Genomic DNA, 23,647 nt, shown 5'->3' with positions numbered 1-23,647 from the left:
GGCACCCGTTTGGATATTGGATATTTGGGGAGTTGTCTCGATGCTGTTTAGCGGGATTTAATTGATATCCACTTAATTGGTGCTTTGGTCTAGCACGCGGCTTGGCCGGGTTTTATGCAACAAGGCGTTTATCGGCATTTATTTTGATCATCCGCTTCACCTTCAGGTCGAAGGTAAGAGTCATTCCTTACTCTTTTGTGGTCATTTCGTTATTTCATACGGGGTATATTTGCAGCGGATTTGGTGACGGATCTACATTACCACGTGAATCTAGTATTTGTTTTGTCACTTATCGGCGTGGGAACAGTCGTGGGTCTCGTGTAATCAGACTGGAGATTTGGTATTGGATGTGAGCTGCAAAGGATATGTAAAACTGTTCCGAGTTCGAGTTCCGGGGAGACCTGTTTAACTGTGATTGTCTGTACCGCATGGAGGGTTATTTGTCGTAACGTCGGAGGAATTTTATGCGTGGCTGTAATTGAGGGAAGCCGTTAACTGGGTGGAATCGTCGTGTACCAAGTTCGAGCGCGACACCTGTCCGAGAACTTGATCGTTCTGGTCGGAGACAGCTCCGAGACATCGTTGCCGATTTTGCTGTTCACCGTTACCGTCCCATTGCGATCCCTTCGAGTTTACCGATAGGCGAGGACCCGCACAGCTAAGTGGATTGTTGGTTGTTTCGTGTACATGCTGGTGACACCTCTGGGAAACGTTACTTTTGATGCGAGGTTTGGAATTTCACGTAAATTATTACTAGCAGAGAATCTGATGGATTCTATTTAGCTGTTGGCTTAACCCGACTTGTTAGTAATTAGTTGAAGTCATTCGTATCTCAAGTAAGATACTGGGAGATTGTTGGTTGTGTAATTAATATTGGAACCTGGCATAGCCGGTTAAATGTAACGATTATGAGTTCACTTAATTAACATACCTATTGAATAGCGTCACCGGCATAATCAAGTACATTTATTTGTGTGTCACATATTTCTTTTTTTTGTTGGAAATTATTTGTTTCCTTTATTAGGGTGGGGACCAGTGAAAGCTGCTGGTCATTGTCATAACAATTAAGGGGTTTTATATATGTTATTTATGCATGGTAGATTTTTAATATGGGTAACCTTCTGTGATTTCGCACTGTGGTAAGTCTGATATATATATATTTATTTATTGAATTTTGTGTGTTGGGTTGCAGCAAATCAGGCGGCCCCAAATTAATTCTTTGTGATGCATCACCAGGTATCTTAAATATTTATGTGTAACTGATCGGTGTAATAGTTCGTATTGCGTACATTTGCTTGGTACGTTTTATGGTAGCAGTTAAATCGGAAATCCGATATTATTCCCTGCTACTCGGGTGTTCGACGTCGAAGTCATAGGGGGGTTGATTGTTGTCCTTTAAATTTTGGATTATTTATTGCTTGTTGTCATTTAAAAAGGGGGGGATTTTGGGTACTTGATTCGGCGACCGTTTAATTGGTTTGTGTGGTACGAGTTGCAGATTCTATTATTTACTCTTGTTATTACTTACAATTTTTTTTTGGAGATTTGTTAAATAGTTATTAAAGAGGGCTAGTCAAGTTGTATGTATTTGTGTTTTGATTGCGAGAGTGTGTGAGTACCCTGGGTACGTGAGCTGTCGCTCGATTCTTTCTTTAAATTACCATCTACGGACCGACTCCCGGTACTAGAGCAGCGGTTGGGAATCCGAGTCGGTGGCGCCCACAACTTTTTGTATCACTTTTAGGATTTGGTTCCGGCCAACGTGGAACCCCACCCGTCTCCCTGAGGGTGCGCTGCCTATACTTATTTGAGTCGAGTTGACAGTGAGAGGAGGAATTGCAGGTAGGGTGGTAGCGCCATAGGTGACTGCATTATTATTTGGTTATTGTATTTGCCAAGTTGGCGTTGCACTACAACTAACTATTTACAATTAATTACAATCTTGTGCATGACACGTCCTTGTTCCGACGGGAACGGGTCCGTAAGCTGAATCGGCGAGGATCTCGGAGCGTCGCGACGCACGGGCACGTATTCTCGTACAGGGCTCCTCGTACGTCGATGAGGTATAGCGTCCACTGCGGCGTCACTGGCAGAGACTTCATCGGCGACGGTGGAAGTGGAGATACCATCCGTGGAGGTGGAGTGCGTCGCCAAAACTGTGCGAACACGTTGCGTTCGTGCTTTCGCTGCCGCTTCCGTGTACGGGGCGTCTTCGGCATGGATGAGCGGGGCGCTGTGTTTGGTTTGAGCGCTCGCTATAGAGCAGAGCGTGCTCGCTGAAAAGCAGAGCGTAATTGCACGCTAGGGAGCAGTGCGTTGATTCTGGTCCGCTAGAGAGCTGAACCGCGAATGCTTCTTGGGCCGTCCGCGCCCTCTTTTAAACCCCATTTGGGTAGTGGGGAGCGCGGCCGTGCCGGTTTGGCCGAGGGTGCGCTGCCCGGACGCGACATTGCCACGTGTCTTGCGCCCTTGCCGGACTTCGGCGGGCGCTGATCTAGTGGCGCTTTTCGTTGAGCCGCCACAGAACCAAGAGGCAGAAAAGTTGGGTTGGCGGCGTAATTTGAGGGCAAATACATTAAAACATGCTTCCCAAGTTTTCTTTGATTTTTTTAATTAAAACGTAACACTTGGCAGTCGAAACTGTTTAGAATATTTAGCACTAATACTATGAAGAAGGTATTATGCAAGCTCCGTCAAAAGATTTAATGAATAAGAACGTTACAGAGTTAATCGTTGGCTCTTGAAGCACTGACGTTTTCTCTCTGGATTGTTTTTGGCATATTACCTACACATATACTACTGTTAAAATCACCACCAGAGTATGATTCGTGCTGCATGGCCTAGAGAAAACTGAAACAGTCAACAGAAGCCATCACCGCGAAAGAAGACATGAATCTATTAATTAATAAAATTTCAGCATGAGCACCATTCTACAATCAATACATGTGTAGTAGTAGTTAGTTTGAATAGAGCATCTACATGCGTTAGAATTATACTTCGAATCCAGTCCGAAGATATCACTTAATTTTACCCCTGGATACTCTGTAGCAATTTGAAATAGTGTGTAGGGTAGGTAGTAGATAGTTAGGGTAGTTCAGGTTAGAGCTGTATGATATTTTGCATAGTTTTAGGCAAATTTAAAACTAGATTTAACAATTTAGTTATCATAAGGTCATTTCCCACTTGGAAATTCTTGGGATATCAATTTTGGGAAAAACGTATATTTTTCGAGGTAGAGTAGATTGGGTTAGCTTTTCGTGCGGCTAGGGAGATAGAGAATTATAATTATTGGAATTCACTGTTTATCAGGATTTATCTCCTAGCTCCTGTAGGTATCTGATACTGGTTGGCTGATCGAATTGATGGTATAGTTGGGAATCAGTATAAGTAGTTTGTTTTATCAGATTTGAAGCAGCCTGAAGGTAAATTGTCACCGCTCCGCATCCGTGAGACACGCTGAAAGGGAAAAAAGAAAAAAAAACAAAACAAACACAAAGGAAAATCTGGACAAACACGTAGCCTGGTTACAGCGGTGATCAAAGATCTGTTGCCGGCCGCTCGTCGGTGTAGGTCGAGGTTAAACTAAAAGTGTACAAAAAAAAAAATCCCAGGCGCCAGAAGCTGTATATAAGGTATCAAACAGATCGTGGATGGTTCTGCTTCCGCTTCCAAAGCAGACGAAACTGGCTGAAGTCAGACTCAGGAACACTAAATAGAAATAAAAGAAAGTAGGAGAGACGAAGTAGGCGAAGGAAGAAAGGTGCACAATATTTATTTATTCGGTAGTCAATATAAAGTTCTGAAGAGATAGATTAATTAGGTGAAGTGATAAAATTGGTTTTTGCAATTCACAGGACAACAAAATTAGGTGGTGTGAGAATTATACACGCACGAAATTATACCTGACGGCAACAAGAATAGTATAACAAAGTTTAGTGCCAGTAGACGTATACCGGTCAATGTTATTGATCAAAGTTAAGGTTTGCAGGTTGCCGTGGAAAGATCTTTCATCGAGACGTGCAATTATAGTGCTGCAGACAGACAGCAGTTATTCAGATTTAGGTAACTCTTGTTTTAGTCTTACAAAAATTTAAATTAGTTGAAATGAATCACCATGAAGCGGTAGTTGTATTGCACCTGACAGTTTTATACTTGAACTACAAAGGTAGTTGTCAAATATTAGTTTACACAAATTATAATTATAAACAGATTTTATTGAATAAATGGGTATGTGTGAGGTGAATGATTAAGGATATGAATGCATCACTGAGGACAAGAGATTACAGGGAGATAAGATAAGAGGAAAAAGATAAGAAGGAGTAAGGGAAGAGAAGAAAGGGAGTGAGTAACTTCAGGGGTAGTTTTGGGAGAGGTTGCTGACCTTTTGGTGTTTTAGTTGCCGATGGTTGTATAACTGAAGATGGTTCCTCGGAAGCTGGTATAACTCGGGGTAGGTACAACAATAGGTGTGCCTCGGCTTCGATAACCCTTGGTGCTATCCTGAAGTTCTGATAGAAGAAATAGAAGTGACGCTGACGAAGACGGAAGAATAGGTAGTGTCCAGTGACGTTCGATTAATTATATAAAATTGATTTCCAGAGAGAATAGAATGGCTAAAAGAATTTATGCCTAAATCCCGTGCAAGATGGTAATAAGTTGGCTTACCTCTACAGGTGTTGAACGAGCCTAAGTTTTATGCTGCCATGTGGTTAATGATCCGCATAACGCGTAAAACGCCAAATCACAATTGGAACAATTGAAATGTAAGTAAATAATAATTACGGCGTAAATGTAGCTTAAATTCTTGATAATCCTCACAGATGAGCCGGATAAAACCCAGTTAAGAATTTGTAGCTTCACCACATACAGACAAGTGTCTTACAATGCCACAGGAAGAATGAATTCGGGGAAAATCAAGAGAACTAGGGATTCCCCTTATCTATTAGGTAATACAAATAAGGAAACCGAAAGTTTCCTAAATTCAAATTGTATGACAAAGAAAGAAGACCTAGATAAGCTGAGAGAAAGAATAGGAAGATTTTTAAATGTGAACAGTTCGATTTTATCAGTAAGATTAAGATGTGAAATCACAGAAGAGAAAGGAACAATGAACTAGGAAATTGAAATGTTATAACCCGTAATTAATGGACAAGACATAAAGTAAAAACCCAAACCCAACCCACTATATTGCTCAATAAGCGAAACAATCCACCCCAAACAAATTAAAACCCAGGAAAATCCCCAATAAAAAAAATAGCCCAACCCCTGGAGCTGACAGAAAATAGAGTACTCCTGAAACCCGTCCCATAGAATAGAAAACAAGGAAAGATGAAGAGTGAAGAGCTCAGATAGAGGAGCGAAACTTACATTCGAAAGGAAAATGAAAGAAGTGAACGTAAGCCTCTAAGGTAGACCTGCCCTTAAAACATTCCCAACCTGCCGCCCGAATTGAATGTAAATTAAACCTAGATTCTGGAGAAAATATAGAAAATTAACCGTTACAAAATTTAATTACAACTTTTCTAAATTATTAAAGCTATCATTTACAGAGAATACCAATTGGGAATTTGATTAGTGTATATAGTTAGGAAACAACGTCGAATTAGAATATTAGGATGGTAGTCATAAGTTTGAGGTAAGATAAATAATTGATAGGTAGTGTAGTATTAAAACTTTGTAATTTGTTATTTAGAACATTGCGGACGAGTTGCAAGCTATAACATGATGACGGGAAGGAGGGACAGGACGCTCCGGATTCTGCAGCTGAACGCGAACTGCAGCTCAAGGGCGATGGACGTCGCCTACGCGAGAGCGAAGGCGACGGAGGCAGATTTTATCTGCCTCTCTGAGCCCAACAAGCGGCGGTGCGCGGGAAAGCGGCACGTGTCATAATTAACCTGTATTTGCATACTTACAATTTTTGTGGCTTTGAGTTGATGAACCCTCTTCAAGGGCTATGTAAACTGAAATCAAAAGAGTTAATTCTTACCATTTAATTACAAATAATTACATTCATGATAATACTTACCTGTGAAGGAAAATTCGTTTTGTTCTCAGTTTGGGAGGGCTATTTGTACGAACCTCTATTTGGCCCAAATATAAACAGGGTGCGGGGCTAGCTAGCGAATCCAGAACCCGTATTAATTACCGTAGTAAGATATTGTTGACACTGTTGATTATTTGCGGTGTGGACGAATTAATCCTATTAGTTTTTTTCTTATTATTGTTACCGTGCTTCACACCACAATTATAATTTGTAGTTACATACTAATCATATTTAATTTTAAATCGAAATACAGACGTATTAAATTCCTCTCTGCCACAATACCTAGTTTTTTTACACCTTCATTATGCTATGCTTGGAAGAGCCTATCCTCCTTGATCAAGAGGATTTATTACCTCGCTAGATCTGGCGCCCTTAAGATTTGAGTTTTGTAGTAGCAAATACCGAACTTTACGACCCTCACGTTGAATGTTAGCCGGCTACTGAGTATAAATCCAAGTTTAGTAGTGAATTTGTATTCTCCTAATCAGATAGTAATTTTATTTCGCAGCAACTCGCCGCGCACCAAGTTTAAAGATGAAAACCTCTCCCTATTCGACAACGCTTTTCATTCACTTTTTGGTGCTCACGTTGCGCACACGCTAATTGTTAGGTTTGGTTACGAGTTTTATTACGTTATTTTTTCATACAGGTAAAACCAATACAAAAACCGTCGGAACGTATTTTCCTTTTTAGGATTAGCATGGGCAAATCAAAGAAACACAAGCGCAGCCGTTCTGGAAGCCGAAATGAGTTGGCGGAAAAACTCAATTGCTTAGAAAACGAGAGCTTAAACGACTTAATCGGGAACAAAGGCTTTTTTCTCCTTCGTTTCCAAGGGAGAGCCCTAGAGGTCGCGAAGGTCGTAGTCCGAGGGATTCGAATTCGCACCGTTCCGTGTCTCCAGATTTTTTGGGGGGCCGAGGTCGCTCAGGTTGCGGATCGTAATAAATGTAGTCGAAGTCGCTCAAGTAGTGCAGCGAGTCGACGACCGGATTTATCAGCGCAAGGCCGTCTCTATAAATAGAAACGCTGTTGCGGATCTTTCACCGCGGGGGATGGATTTCCAAGCGACAGGACAGGACGCGGTCTCCCTTCAATCAAAGGTCAAACAATGACGATGACGTGTTGATTTTACAAGACGATCTTGATGTTTCGGAGGAAACCTTACAGTTACTAGGTGACAATCGGGGACAGTCGGCCGTAACCGGTTTTAATTTACATCCTGCGCTGACTCCAAGATGGTCCTATTATATTTCTAGTTTCTAGCTTAACGAAAGACGAGATAGCTTCCCTGTTAGGAAAACCGTTAAACTGTACCGTTTTGGCTCCATCGAAAATGAACCCGGAGATGAAAGCAATTATGTCTGCGGCTCACAATGCAAGAGACCTAACACACTATATATATCAATCCCAGATTAGTGCAGGTCTCAGCGCCTAAACAAGTTCGCGAAAACTGCATCTCGATATATATATATATATATATATATATATATATATCGTGATGGCCAGCATTTCGAGCATTTACGGCAGCATTCAAAGCTTCCTTTTTTTAAATCGATCCACCTTAGGGCCACAAATTATATAATAAAAACAATTCCGGAAAAATTAGCTTGAACAAATAAAATTTTGAGGGTATAAAATTTTCTTTGACCTAAATTTTAGGTTAGGAACAAGATATCGATGCGGTTTTCGCGAGCTTGTTTAGGTATCATTTAACTACTTTTTCATGAAAAAAAAATCAAACCAACGCATGTAATTTTTTTGAGAAAATTAACCATTTCTGTGGGAATGTCGAAAAAAGCCCTCAAGTGGCGATATGTGAAACTAGTTTAGACTGTAAATTACATCTCGAGGTGTTTTGCATAATCGACAATAGAAATTACTACGGAAACTTTGATTAAATCCAAGGATTGTATTCAAACCTAGGTTATCGCCTTGTATTAAAACCAATTTAAAATATACTTTTCTTTCTAGTCCATCAACTGAAACTGTTATTCCATTTGAATCTAGATAATTTAGTTCTTCAACAAGTGTATGAAATACTACTTCCATTCCAACATTTTATAGATCGCTAGAGTGTAATAACATGCATAACATAATGTTTTGTAGTTCAGATCAATATTCGTATGGTATAATTGGTACACTGCAATAAACAGCACCTAATTTATGTATATTAGCATGGTCACCCAAAGGATTGCCAGTTTCGAATTCATCATAGTATATTAATAGGAGTAAGGTATATTTACATTATATATGCGTTTATCATTTGATAATGCTAAGTCTTGTAAATATTGATAACATTTTAAATAAACACCTTCCATTTCAAAAAAGCATTTCAGAACTAATCTGATTGGAATAAATTGACAAGTTAAGGGTTTAGGTTCCATAACACCACCTTTACTAAGCTGCATATGTTGTCCTATAGTGACATCTACAGGTTTCAGAAATTTGCCAGTGCTTTCGAGAAATTTGAATCTACGACTGAAAGTCACTTGTATTGGTAAGCTTATGAATCAGTCGAAAATGGGAAATTAAAAATTTGGGAGATGAAAATTGTTTACGGCAAAGATAACATGAAGGCCTTGTAAGTTACTTATACTATTTAGAGTGGATATAATAGTGGATAATATTTAACGTAAAAATGCCCAAATCGATTCTTACATACAAAATTTAGATATACTTGAAATCACGAATCTTTGTCCCTGCGTCATTGATTTGTGAATCAATTTCAGACATACGCTAAAACACTGTAATATCTGTCAAGTATGCGAAATCGATAAAAAACTTGTCTGAAATTGATTCACAAATCAATGACGCAGGGACAAAGATTCGTGATTTCAAGTTTACTATAATTTCAGTCTTTATTCATTATTTGCAATTGCGATTCATACTCTATCGCAAAGCTTGTGGCACTACTGTAAAATTTCTTACTCCCCTGCGCTTTTATATTGTAAATAACGTCCCGTAAGAAGTACCACACTGCGTAACTTTCATTGGGATATTTGATATCCAATGCAACAAACGATTTGAATGTAATATTTAAGCCTTGCGCAGGGATATCTACATTTTATTTATATATATATATATATATATATATATATATATATATATATATATATATATATATATACACAGGGTTCACATTTTTTAAAAAGTCCGTAACTTTCGATAATTTCGTCCTTTACGGATCGAGAATCCCCTCCTGTAATGCACCGTGTCGACAGCGATCGATTTTATGATCCGCAGTTCGACGAACAGGTGCCGGCGGTTTGTGTTGCTTTTGAGGTTAGCGTTGTAGTGACTGCGCGGTGCCAATAATTTTTGATTATTATTACTAGTCTGGGCCCTCCTAATATAAATAAGTATAGTTAGTATAGGTAATAAATAGCAGTTAAGAAACTAGAATGTAAGTAGTTAACAAAGGACCTATTCTCGTCTAGGCATTTTATATTTTTCGTCAAGGGTAATTTAATTAGAATACTGACATAAGGGATTATTTACTGTCTTTGTTTTAACTAAATGTTCTATGAAAGAAGGAAGCATAAAAACCCGTCTGGGTAGCAGGATCGGAAGGGTGTGTAAAACTATAAGTTAGTCTTAATTGTAACCACGATACAGTTGGACCGATTATTTTGTAGTTCATAATAAATTGATTGGAGTGTACTTATTCGAATATTATTCCATATAATTGTAACATTATTCAATTAAATAAAAGGTAAGTACTATGTTTTTTTTGGTTTTTGGTTAGGAAATAACATTGTCTTAATGGGTTTGATAAGAAATCGTACTAGTTTAGTTAATTGTTGTGTATATATACCTGTATTACATTTGCCTCAGCAATATCGCGGCGTGGGGTAAATGTGATAAGTTTTATATTACATTTGCCCCATTATTATTGCTTTTGCCCCACATCACTAGGTACTTTTTTGTTTGCAGAAAATATGGTTCGTTCTTACAAAAGAAAATGCGAAGATCCTAAATATTCTAAAGAAGATCTAGTAATAGCGCTTCGAGAGATTGAAGCCGGCCGTATGACCATGTATAAGGCCTCAGAAACATACAATATACCATACTGCACCATATATACTCATGTGAAAGGAACCCGTGGAAAGAAACAGAAGAGTAGGGGCCGTTCGACTGCTCTAACAGAGCAACAAGAAGTTCAACTAGCTGCAGGCATAGTTACCTTAGAAAAATGGGGTTTTGGTCTGAGTAAAAATGAGGTTTTAGAGCTTGTTTCCGTTTTTGTAAAGGAGAATAAAATCCAAACTCCTTTCAAGGATGGGATTCCAGGTACTGATTGGTTTCTTGGGTTCAAAAAAAGGCACAATTTAAGTATCAAAGTTCCTCGGTCAGTAGAATATGCACGAAAGAAGGCCACAGATCCATTCATAATTTACGGCTACTTTGATCTTCTTAAGAAAACATTGACTGATTTGAACATTCAAGGAAAGGCTACCCAAATTTGGAATCTTGACGAAAGCAGTTTTTCAATAGATCCCAGCAAAACTAAAGTAGTTGGCAAGAGGGGAAAGCCGTGCTGTGCTCCCGTATTACGAGCACGCCTGGTCGTGAAAATACGTCTGCTTATTGGCTAGTGCGGCTGGCCAAAAAGGACCACCTTTAAGGGACTAAATATTTGGGATCAATGGCAGGCCCCCGATAATGTTTTCCCCGGATTGTCATACGCAGCAAGCAAAAAAGGCTGGATGGATTCCGAAATTTTTTTTAATTATTTCAAAAAAACAGTCATTCCTGCCCTGGGTGAACAAAGGCCCGTGATAATTATCTACGACGGACATTCAACACATGTAACTCCGTCAGTTGTTGAAACAGCACAACAAGAAGGTGTAACAATATTAAAGTTGCCCCCACATACTACTCATTTACTTCAGCCATTGGACTTGGCCGTCTTTAAGTCGGTTAAATGCGTATGGGATCAGAAATTAGTAAAGTGGCAACGACAGAATCTGAGTCGTAAATTACAAAAAAAAATGTTTTCTGAGTTTATCGCAGAAACATGGAGAGATACCGATGCCAATACAATTGTAAATGGCTTTAGGAAAGCCGGTATCGAACCTTATAACAGAGATGTTGTTTCACGAGATAAATTTGATTGCGAAGCCTTAAAAAGATGGGACGCTAAAAGGTATGAAAACAACACCAATCCAGACAATGGCCCTCATAGCCAAGTTGATTCATTAATTAATTCCCACCCTAGCACATCACACACAATTAACTGTAATGATGAGACAGTTCCAGTAAATGAAAAAAGTTTTGAAGGTTTGCTTCTGGAATGCGTTCGACAACAACAAACCACTCCAAAAATCACCAAAAGAAAATTAGCCGCTGGCGCTGAAGTTATCACTGCTCCAAGTAATTCTAGTTGCATCGTACCAATATGAAGAAGCCTTCAAAAGCTGCTAGTTCGTCAAGTGATTCAGACTCTCCTTCTGAGTTACCTACATATGAAGAATCCGACAGTGAAAATGAATTCTGGCAGGAGGTACAAGATGCTGAACTTGAAGAACACCTGATTTCAGATCAAATAATTGATGTATATTTTGGTACAATTCGCAACCAAAAGGACCCTAAAACACTATGTAGGGAAGGTAATAGAAAAGTGCGAGGGTGACGATTGGCTTGTTAAGTTTTTGAGGTACAGAAAAGGTAAATTTATTTGGCCACAAGTTGACGACACAGCATTAGTGGACAGTGCAAATATAATAAAAGTTCTACCGGAACCTCATGAAAATCGGAGAGGAGCTGGTAACACATTTAGTTTGCAGTTTCAGGGTTATAACGTTTGCTAAGAACTTTTTTGATAAGGCAGAATCATGTTTTGTGTTCATTTATTACTTTTAAAATGAAATATTTTTCCACTTAAGCACAATTCCATTTTGTTTGCTTATTCAAAGATCAATAACTTTTTTATTTTTTGTTGGAATTTGACGAAATAAAAACCAAATCGTTTAAAATTACGTATTCTTTTACATTAACCCCATACCCGAGTTTAATATAGATTAAATAGCAAGAATACTACAATTATCCGGTTTGCCCCAACATAGGGGGCAAATGTAATAAATAAAACGACATCCTTATAACTATTTTATTTGCATAATTTTTTTTGAGTGGAACTCAGAATCAAGTAACTAAATAGTCACACAATATATGTAACTTTTACAGACTCCTTTAAACAAAGCACTAATTTTATATTACTTCATGAACTTACACTATCCTAATTATATATTACCATTACCCCACTTCACCTTATATATATATATATATATATATATATATATATATATATATATATATCCAATTTTTCGTAATGCTTCTCTCTTCACTTGAAGCACTCTTTCAATTTCTGTGGGACTCTAAAAAAGAGAGTCTGTATGGTAACCTTTTCCGTTTGGTCCTTGATTGGCCCCAGTTTTTTTTCATTAAATTGTATATGGAGTTTTTGGACAATGGGACGCTCTCAAACAATCTGTCCTTCGCTAGAGGGTATACAATGTCAGTCTTCTAGAATCTGTAAATGGACAAAATATAATTACCTACTTATAAAAACAACAACAATTGACGACACTTATGTTTGAAATTCTACTTCTAACCAGTGTAAAGCTCTCACTATTTTAGCACACAACATTTTAAAACTGACCAGGTGGTAACCGGTAGGCTTCTGTAAGGCTAGTTGTTTAAGTCAATAAGCTGCAGTTCTTTCCCAATATTGTTTCACTAGGTACCAGGATCACTACTGTTCTGGAGCCAGTTGCTGGCCTCAGTAACATTCAAAGATGTTTCATCGTGTCTGTTGTCTTCGGGGGTATTGGATCGTGATCGAGAAAAGGAGCGACGTGTGGGTGTTTTTATAACTCCTACTTTCTTCGCCTGTTATTGAGACAATCTAATAGTTTACCTTTGGCAAAGCTCCTCAGACCTGGCCCAAAAGATACATATGGTACGAAATAGGTTGATAAATTTTCTTTTTTGAAAATTGATGCAATTTGATGAGCCCAATTGTACAATCTAATACTCGTAATTTTTTTTCCGGGTCTTCTTTTAATTCGTTATCAATTATCCAATGACGTAATCTTTTTCTACCATTTTGATCCAATACGCCATCCGCTTGATACCGTTCCAAAATGTTTCGACCATTCGGTGTTCCCTTAAGCAGATCGTATAACCCCCGATAGAGAGAAAAACCATCATATAAGAAACAAAATAGTCGCTAAGGAACTTACGATTTGAATGGGTACCGCCTGTATGATTTCCTGATTCAAGGAAGGCCCTTGGGAGGATGATCGTAATTGGGAATCGATTTCAGGAATCGGCGATTCAGAAATAAAATCGGGTTCTCCTGGTTGATATGTTTCTGTTGCATAACTTCCACTGGCAGATATCTTCAGATGGAACGTTTAAGTTAGATGAGTTCGGCTACATATATACAACAACAAAATTAATTGTTATATACGTTCCCAGAGGCTTGTTGTCAATTTTAATTAAAATCGGACCAGACTTTATCGTGTGTCCCTATATAGTAATTTATTAAAACTGTAAGAGCGGGAGTGGGGGGGGGGGTCACTCAATTAATTGTCTCATGCCGATTGCTAAGGATTAAGCACGTAACCAGGTCAATATCGATTTTCAGAATAGTTATTCACCAAGGTAGAATCATTAGTTTGAAATACATAAATAAACGCATATAAAAAACTAACCTCTTCAATTGATCGAAAAATTTGACGCCACTCTTCCAAGTTGTGGAGAAATACTGCCCGATCTCCAGCAGGTACAATGAGGTCTTAAATGTTTGTAATTTTTTTCGCATGTTTTTACAATACTTTAGAAATAAGAACCAGATGGAATTTAACCAGCATCTTGTAAACTGCTTTTTTTCTCAGTGTATAAAGATGGACCCAAAGTTGCTACCTTTGCTTTTCATAAAGATGATGATGCCCTTAAGAAAAAATGGGTGAAACCCATAAATATTTTCACCCACGAGTAATACAAGAGTAAGTGTTTTTGACACATTAATTGCAGTGAATTAAATTAATACCTACCTAACAGTTAACGAAGTTGTATTACACTAATTTTTATTAAAATTTATTCATTGGTCGCTATCGATTTCTGACGAGCTTCGTCCATCATCAGGCGATACGTCAGCTCAAGCTGAAGTTTTGTCATACAATAAAGCAAGATACCCATTGAATAGAGTACATATTGATTTTTTTGGACCAATAAAGAACAAAATGTTTTTTGTTTTAATTGATTTGTACAGTCGATGGCCAGAAGTAGTTGAAATTCAACAACTATTGCACATGCTACTATTGATGTAATCAGATTAATATTTTCGAAATATGGATTAGCATAGCAAATCAAATAGTCTCATACAATGGATCTCAACTTAGATCTTTTGAATGTCAACAATTTTGCAAATTAAATGGTATCAAACATACTTTAATTCCACCATACCATCCTGCAGTAATGGTGCAGTCGAAAATGCAGTGAAATCTGTAAAAAACGCCTTGATAAAAGCTTTTGCGGACAAACAAAATAGTAGTAGTTTCTACTAGTTGTTTAATTGCACGATATTTTCTAAATTACAGAACATCGGTGCATAGCACTACAAAACGAACTCCAGCAAGTATGATGTTTTGTAGAGAACTTTGAATCCGACTAGATAACGTTAGACCTAAGGAAAAACAGACGACAGTAGAATTAAAGCCTACTAAACAGGGTAGAAAAGAAATCTTTGAGGTGGGGGATGATATCCGGGATTATCGGAATAATAATAAAAGATCTTGGACTCGAGCTAAAATTCATAAGGTATTGGGCCCTCGGGTATACTTATGTCAAACTTTAGGTTCGCAAAAATTGTGGAAGCGACATGTTGATCAAATATATCGAACAATCCCTTCTAGCATCTCAAACGAGTAACAAAATACTTCAGATAAATTTGTATATGCAGGTAGATACATAAACAGTGACGATAATTAATTAATAATTAATAATAATATTTATTTACAGGAAAACCCCAAAAAAGAACAACAATAATAAATTACCTATAACAATAACAAGTTTAAAGTATGATGTCTGCAACGGTACACAAAATGACGGGGAAGTTCCAGAGATTTTTACTTGACGTTCAGTTCGAAAGTATTCTAAAAGGTATTCATTTGGTGGGAGTTTTTGATGGAAGGGTTGAATCTATACAGCAGTGGCAGGACACTGGGGTAGAAATTAGAGACCTAGAGCGCTATATTAGACTTAATCAGCCCAATTCTATTTACATCTTAGATGCGGATTTGTTTATTGCAGTAAATGCGAGACGAATGGAATTCGGGGATAAACGAAAGACTAAAAAGTTTACGTGTGTAAATGTGACCCAGAGCACATTCATTAAAAAGCGTATATCTGATGGAACATCATATACATTTAGGCTTATTACACATAAAAAAACATGATATACAAAATTAATTAAATTAAATTAATATAATACCTCACAATAATAATATACATTACCGTTTATACCTATAACATACTCTTAATAAACAAACATGCTACATTATCATTCCAAAAGTGCTATGGTTAACGTTTCTGATAAAAATCCATATCAACATATGTGAGATGTAATTTTAACTTTTGTTTGAGTAAATTTGGAGAAACATTGAATAGATCAATATATGGATAACTATTAGCTAAACACATAAATCTCTCAATGGGTAGGTTTTTGAGATAGTTAGTTTTGGAGGATTTAATAGAGAAAAGGTGAGTGTATCTAAGATGTTTCTCGGGTACATTAAAGTTTATTGTTTGAAGCAGCAAGGAATTATCACAATGACCATTAATCAGTTTAAAGAGAAAAATCAAATCGAAACATCTTCTTCGAGCCAATAAAGTGTTGCTGTTCAATTTTTGCCTGAAGTGAGTGCGATTCAAAGAAATGTTAATATAGCGTAGGCGGTACAACTGAATATCGAGGTAAACGCTGCACTTTGTGACAAAAGCATGAAACTCGGTACACATGTTTATTAGGTCCGAATAAAATTTTTGGCCCGCAGCACCCACCGAAATTTTCGTGTGGGTTCAAAATTTGAACACTTTTGTTCAAAGGTTTTAACCTGTAAAAATTGACGAATTTCGGCGTTCTAGGGGTCGTTTCTGAATGATTTAGGGTCGCTGGTGCCCATGGCGGCATATTAAACAGTTGTATATCTGAACCTTATGCCCCAAATTTGGAGTATTTTCAAAGTAATAGTTAAATTTGGAATTTGATAGTTAGATAGATGGCATCAAAGTAACTGGTGTTGTCGAAGGTATAGCAGCAGGTGTTGTGGAAGTTCCAGGTCTTGGTGCAGTACATTTCGCATGGAATAGTAATCTTGCAGCAAACTCATAGTCTAAGAACAAGGATATAAAATAAAATTCAAGTACATAGATGTGTAGAATGAAAAAGATTCCTCGCCTTCTTGTGCTTTTACAAAATCACTTTCAGGAAGAAGTAGATTGTACGCTATGCCCGTTTCTGCATCCTCCAGCCTCAACATAAACGTATTTTCCATTTTTAAAATTGCGAAGCAGATATACCTACAAAAAGCTGAAAAGCAATGTTGTTATTCCATATTTCGCTAACTTTAGCGTACTACCGACAATAGCAAATAAGACGATTACTTAACCTCAATTATTCAAAACTAGGCATGACGCCCGAAAAAAAATCAAGGGCTTTAGGGGAAAGGGGAAATGGTCAAATATCGCCTCCGAGGCTTTACGCCCCAATAGAAAAGAACACACCAGAGAATTGCTCGGAGCGATTCGCAAGTGTGAAACGAAAGCAGCTTAAGTAATATATTTTATCTTTAACGCTAAATGTCAAGTTAACTAAATTGGGGTGCATAATATAAAGCATGCATGACCGAAACCTGGACTGGAACATGCCGCCCCCGTTGAAAGATACTTTCAAAATGAATATATAAATTAGAGACATATTGATATAAAGTTTTACAAATTCTAAAGTAGGCTAATGATATTTTGATGATGTTACAATAAAATGATAGGTATAAAATTAACTAAGATGCAATGTTATTACGTCCAGAAGAATTCATTGTCTATGAGGACTAAAACTAAAACACTTAACAATCTGAACTAAAACTATAACATTTAACACTCGTTGTCGTCGATAGGTAGTTTACCTACTCATTTTTGTCACTGCACGTTTCACTTCACCATCGCGTGTTTTAATGTGTGTCGCTAATTCGACCAAGTCGCCACTGTAGTGGTGAAATGTTGTCTTCATGAACAATCACTATGGTTTCAATTTTGATGTTTTGATTTCCGGTTTTCCACTTGGAACGATGATTAAGTTGGGATAAGTATTCTGATGACCACCGCTTTCAGAAATGTTGACTTAATTCAAAACGTTTTAATCGATTTACTTTGTACATGGTGACGTCTCCTTCCGGAATTGCCGTAAGTGAGTCACCATTTCAAAAATGGCCAGGAGTCAATGGGTTTAAGTCATTTGGATCGTTGGTTAATGTAAGTAAAGGACGTCAATTAAGGATCGCTTCAATTCGAGTCAACAAAGTATACATCTCATCGTAAGTTAACAAAGCGGTTCCACTCACTCGCTTAAGGTGTATTTTTACCGATTTTATGCCTGCTTCCCAAAGCCCACCAAAATGGGGAACTCTGGGAGGAATAAAGTGCCACTGAATACCTTTCACACACAATTGATCAATAAAATTGGTTTGGAATTCTTTTGACTTAAATAATTTCTTAAACTCATTAGTTGGGATTTGATTTGAAACATGTCACACACTGATGTAAGATCTGCCTGACAACCCAGTTGCACCTACCGTCCTATTACATATAGGACGGTAGGTGCAACTGGGTTAACCGTTTGTCAGAACGCCAGAATTCGGTAGCTCAAGGTCCGGATAACTTTTGCTATTCAACATTTTTGTTTTTAACATCTTAAAATGTGAATCCATTCTTTCTAATTACCTACCCGTTGAAATTTTGGGACTACTGTTAAAACTTTCAGAACTACAGCAGTTTTGCCAGTGGACTACATATAGGACGGTAGGAAGACAGGAGAGGATACGTTTCCTAGAAATAAATCCAGTTCAACTTTCAAAATTTTATTTCAAACTAAGTACGTTTATGGTAGGCAATGAAACATTTAACATGGAAGCCCTTATCGCACCTGGTTGTCGATTTAGCATGACAATGAGCACACCTGGTTTGTTTTGCTTGCTGGACCACCCAGTGTTCCAAACAGTCAAACCTCATAGGATTCTCCAGCTCGGCCTGGGACATCCTATGTCTTCCTTGGCCAGACTTTTTGTTTGCTGGAAGCAGAGCTGCCACGATTTGTCGACGGAATTCTAGGTGGTCCAGTCTGCCAGAATTCTGTCGGTGAACGTTCCACGCGTTGTTCTCGGCAACGTCCACAATGTACATGGCAAGGGGGAAGTACCATTTTTTGCCTCTGATTGAAATTCGGTACAAACTGACATTCTGGTCGCTACGATTCACACCTCCCATGCTCTGGTTGTATGCAGATATCAAGTGCGGTTGAGGTACTTCAATTCTTTTTTTGAGTTTCTGCGAGTAGCGCGAGACCTGGCGTAGTGGCAGCACAGTGGAGGCTTTACTGCCAACTGTTACTACGTTGTTGTCGTTCCAGCTGACCACGACAATATTCTTCTCTGTATCCGCTGCATACGAAATCGTGCCCCTTTCTTGCTTGTTCAACTCCTGCTTCCTCTTCACAGGGCAGTCCACCAGCCGGTTGTCGCGCAGAGTGCCCGTCGCTCGAAACCTTCGGCGTTTCAGTTCCTCCAACAAAGGGATTGACGTGAAGAAGTTATCAACAAATATATGATATGGCTGCATGTCCATATTTTTTAACACTTCCGTGTAAGCAAGGATGACCGATCCGCCAAGTCCAAAGTCATGTTTGACACTTGATTTTCCCTGGTACGGCTCCGACCAAACCACGTATCCTTTCGGGGTAGCTCCAGTCCAAAACTTGAAGCCCCACCTGATCGGCTTGCCCTGCTTGCATCCGTGACGTCCGAAGTACGGCACCATAGTCTCGTCCACGCTATGGTTCTCTTCGTGCGGAGCGAAGGATTGGAACCTCTCGTTCATCATCTTGAACAGCGGCCTCAACTTGGCGAACCGGTCATTGGCGTCGAGCTCATCGTTGTTACAGACATGGAAGTTGCTCATGCTGAAGGTGAAGCGGTCTCTCGACATAGCTTCACATACCAGTTGATTGTTCGTGTCTTTTTGACTCTGCCAGTACATCTTCCGACGAGGCATTGGAGCGTAGCCACTTAGAAGAAGGATGCCTAAGAAGGCTTTCATTTCATTATTTGAAACATCCCCCAGCTTATTATGTTTGGCTGCGTATTGATTCGTAAACTTCACTATCATGTCCAAAACGTCTTCATGGAAGAACTGAGAAAATATTTCTATAGGTGTAGGGTTATTGCTCGGCCCTTCCTTTACCGGCCACATGCTCTCATCAGCTTCAAGATCTTTGTTTAATTTCCAATTATAGTTCTTCTTTTTCTTTCGTGTCCCCGTTTGCGTCTTCTGTTGTGGAGGCCTACCACGGAGTGCACCTTCACTGTCACTTCTACCTTGATCGTTGTCATCAACACTCCCACGAAGGTTGACCTCAGCAGGTGCTGGAAGTTGACTTCCCGGTAAATTGTCTAAAATGGCTGAGTCTCCAGCGCCCGAATCCTCGTCTGTCACATTCCCACAAGCGTTCTCGGGGGGAAATATGGTGATCTTGATCTCCCCGGCCTCGTCCATTACTAGATCGTCATCCTCCTCAAGTATAGCAAGGGCCTGTTGTAGGGAAAACCCCCTAAAACCAAACATCTCATTTCAAATAGAGCAAAGCAATGTAATGCAAAACCGCCAAAAAATTACGCTGATGGACTGGACTAGATGTAGGACGGTTAGATTTTACGACTTGGAAATGAAGAAAATTACAAAAATCAATTGAACCATAAACTATCATGTTACTAAATGTTCAATGCAAAGCAGGAAAGTCACTTCAAGTACAAAAAACTTACCTATCAAACTTGACCAGCAAATCACTCATGATATTACTTTGGATAAATCGGCACTGATGACAAACACTGCAAACAGCAATATTTTTAATAACTCAAGCCATTCACGTCACGTGTACGGCGTGTAGTGGTGAAGGGTACACGGTCGCTGGTTGCAGGGGGGTCACGTGACTAACCAATATCACGCCTCAAACATGGCGACCTACATGAAGAACAGTAGGATCATGGACAGCTTTATTTTTTTTCACAACCGGACTAACCGGGTAAGTAAGGTTGCTCTTGAAAACGTGCGCGAAACCGTCAACAATGAAAAAAAGTATTTCGCACACATGACAAAGTTGAACTTAAAAGCAAATTTAATTAACAATCGGTTCAGTTGTAGAAAAAAGATTGTATATAACACTAGCGCGAAATTGAACTATTATTGTACTGAGAAAAGAGTTTTCGTTTAAATTATATCTTTTTTTAAAATTTGGGCACAATTGGTGTTGAAAAACTGGTAGACTCTACTATAAAATTTTAACAAACTATGGGTAATCAATTATACATTTCGTATTAATTGCTTGCATAACTCCAGTACCCAAATATTAAGCATTGCTTATTACAAAAAGGGGTTTCATTTAGGGGATCAATTTCATTCAATGGTGTTGATGTCACATACCGTCGTTCCATGTAACAAAGCAATATAAGCGTCTTTAACTTTCGAATCCAGTTAATAGATACAGATAATAGATTTATTGCTTTGAAATACATTTAAATTTGTAAATTTCGGCAATACCCAATTGAGAAAAGTCAGATAGGGGGACTTAATTTTTAATTTAGATTTCAGGTGCTAAGTGTGTTATACTTTTTGGGCCATGGAAGCTACCAAAAGTGTGTTGGCTGAAATATAGTCACTGTAATGGAGCAATCTACGTTCGAATTCTAACTAAGGTTACAGATGCAATTGTGCAAAATCTGTTAGGAGAATGGGTCGTATTTCCTCAAACCGATGCTAAGTTTAATACAATAAAAGCAGGGTAAAATATTGTTGATACAAATTAAATAAACACGAATGAAATTGTAGATTCATGGAAAAGTTTCACTTCCCAGGAATTATTGAGGCTATTGATTGCACTCGTGTTGTAATAATTGCACCACCAAAAGATGACCCAATACATCCAGGTTTGGCGTACTGTAATAGAAAAGGATATTATAGTATCAATGTCCAAATAGTAAGCAAGTTCTACCTGTAATGACATGTAGACTAAAGACAGATTTCAGATATGCGATTCAGAGTTACGTATATTAAATTGCAACGCTCGTTTTCCTGGAGCAGTACATGACTCTGCAATCTGGTCATTAAGTGCAGTAAAACGTTATTTACAACAGTTATATAATGAGCAGGGGCTGCAATCTACTTAGCTAATTGGTATTTACCTTTTTATCAACAACAAATGTAACATTCCTTTTAGGCGATTCTGGTTATCCACTAGAACCTTGGTTGTTAACCCCAGTCGAAGGAGCCCCAGAAAATACGCCAGAGGGTCGCTATACTGCTGCACATATTTCAGCACGCAACACTATCGAACGGCTGAATGGGTGTCTTAACGTCACGTTTTAGGTGCTTAATGAAGCATCGAACCCTTCATTATAGCCCTACAAGAGCATCAAAAATTATTTTATCAGCAGCAGTTCTGCACAACATGGCGTCGCATGACAGATTCCCACAAGATGAAGAGGAAGATGATGTAGGCGAACTGCCAGCACCACAACATTGTAAATCATTTATGTTAAATGCAGCATTACTTACGATTATTTCCGAAGGTATCAATGATTATTGTATCCCCTAAATGTATCTGGGAAATGAGAGCTAATAGCATCTCCTCCAGATAAGTGAGCACTTTATTAATTGGTGGCCTTCCACCCGTCGCCTGCTGAAGCATTCCAATTTGGCGGCTCTTTTTTTTACATTTGTCTTCCATTCACTTTTTGGTGGTCCTATTGCTTTGGCGTTGATTCTTTTTGCAAATTCATCCCACAATTGAGTAATTTTATGGACTTCTTTGGGATTCGTCTTCCCGGTTAGTAGGATTCTGTTGCTTCCCACAAATTCCAGTAAGTCCTCGTACTACTGCTTTGTGGTTTTTTTTAAACGTTTCCGTTTTGCAGGATTTTCGTCGATTGCGTCAGCATCTTTCACATTATTATTTAAATTCATTGGGCTTACGTTTACTGGTGAAAACTAAACTGAAAACAAACCAGGTATGCACGAGTGATTCATAAGCATAACCTGTAAACAAAACCGAACTCGTTTATGTTTTTGTTATCTCTGTTTGTCACACACGTATCACACGCATAAGTAGCTTTCTTTTCTTCAAGAAGTTGTTGTATCACAAAACTTTGTTCCTTTCTTAAACCAATGTGGTTACACCATTGATACAGCATACCACAAAAATAAATTTCCGTTTAAGAACCGGTTAAATCCCTCCGTTAAGCGGCTAGAACCGATTGGAGTTATGAATAACCCAAATGATACCATCATTGGCCTGATTGTTTTTGAAGACTGAAAGTAAGTATGAAAATTACTGCGGGTTATGTAGTATTTGGGCAATGTATTAACGTGGTTGGCGCAATAACACTACTGCGTTTTTGAGTTTAGCAGTTGATAAATAGACCATGTGCTTGCAGGAAGGTTGGGACACGGAGCGCCAGGAGGAATGGGACGCGTCCCAATCCTCCTGCTTATTAAGGTGCTTTATTAACCTTCGGCTGGGCACGTGGGGTCTTTTGGGACCCCTTCGCTATATTTTTCTGCATATGATTAAGATAACAAGCTATTTCGGGCCAATACTTTTAAATGTCTTCCCAAATGATCTATAAAATGTATCTATTACTGTTTAGTTCCACAGAATGAAAAAGTAACTCTGAAAAAAAATAACAAAGTAAAAATTTACGCGCATAGGCACTTGGGGTCTTTTACGACCCCGCCTATTTGCTTTTGATTTCAAGGTGGTGGGAGTAGATTTACTTGCAGGGGGGTGCAACTGACTTCAGTAACACTTGTTGCGCGTATTAGATAAGACGGCAGTGGAGATAGTGTGTTTTTTGTAAATTCTATCAAAATGGATTATACTATGTAAGTATACATTTTGTGCTTCTTTTTATTGGCGGGATTATTTATATTTATTGAATATGGAAGACAAACAGCATGTTCCGTGAATGTAAGTTACATCTTTTTGTTTATATTTAGTGATGGAAGGAAATACAGCGTCGAGCAGGCGAGGCAGATATTGGAAAGCATGATAGATGAGGTATCGGATCAAGAAATTGAAATAGGGGATGAAACAGAATCTGTTCATGAAAACCTTGGCGATACTGGCGACGACGAAGATTATGTTCCTTCGATAGAAGAGGATGACAGTGATGAAGACGTGGTCGAAGAGGAGATACTTTACGATGACGTGATTGCGAATAGCGATTCCGACGAAATTCAAGACGATGATAATTGCTGTGATGAGTATTTTAC

The 23,647-nt window shown here is 38.5% G+C and overlaps 1 protein-coding gene and 2 long non-coding RNA genes across 3 annotated transcripts; 1 reads left to right on the top strand and 2 right to left on the bottom strand.

Moving 5' to 3' along the window:
* Positions 1-3,586: 3,586 nt before the first annotated feature.
* Positions 3,587-4,807, bottom strand: LOC116182051. Its single transcript, XR_004147402.1, has 3 exons — positions 4,666-4,807; positions 4,382-4,613; positions 3,587-3,708 (listed from the first exon to the last, which is right to left on the bottom strand). It is a non-coding gene; the product is annotated as an uncharacterized LOC116182051 (long non-coding RNA).
* Positions 4,284-4,618, top strand: LOC116182052. Its single transcript, XR_004147403.1, has 3 exons — positions 4,284-4,341; positions 4,397-4,553; positions 4,600-4,618. It is a non-coding gene; the product is annotated as an uncharacterized LOC116182052 (long non-coding RNA).
* A 13,389-nt stretch (positions 4,808-18,196) lies between the features above and the next one.
* LOC116182044 (piggyBac transposable element-derived protein 3-like) lies at positions 18,197-20,171 on the bottom strand. The gene is made up of 2 exons (XM_031502537.1): positions 20,143-20,171; positions 18,197-19,931 (listed from the first exon to the last, which is right to left on the bottom strand). The coding sequence occupies exons 1-2, from the start codon at positions 20,169-20,171 to the stop codon at positions 18,197-18,199; spliced, it is 1,764 nt and encodes a 587-aa protein (XP_031358397.1).
* Positions 20,172-23,647: the final 3,476 nt, after the last annotated feature.

This window comes from Photinus pyralis, unplaced genomic scaffold, assembly GCF_008802855.1.
Source record: "Photinus pyralis isolate 1611_PpyrPB1 unplaced genomic scaffold, Ppyr1.3 Ppyr1.4_unclustered_Scaffold3318, whole genome shotgun sequence".
NCBI lineage: Eukaryota > Metazoa > Arthropoda > Insecta > Coleoptera > Lampyridae > Photinus > Photinus pyralis.
This window is presented reverse-complemented; position numbering and strand designations above follow the sequence as displayed.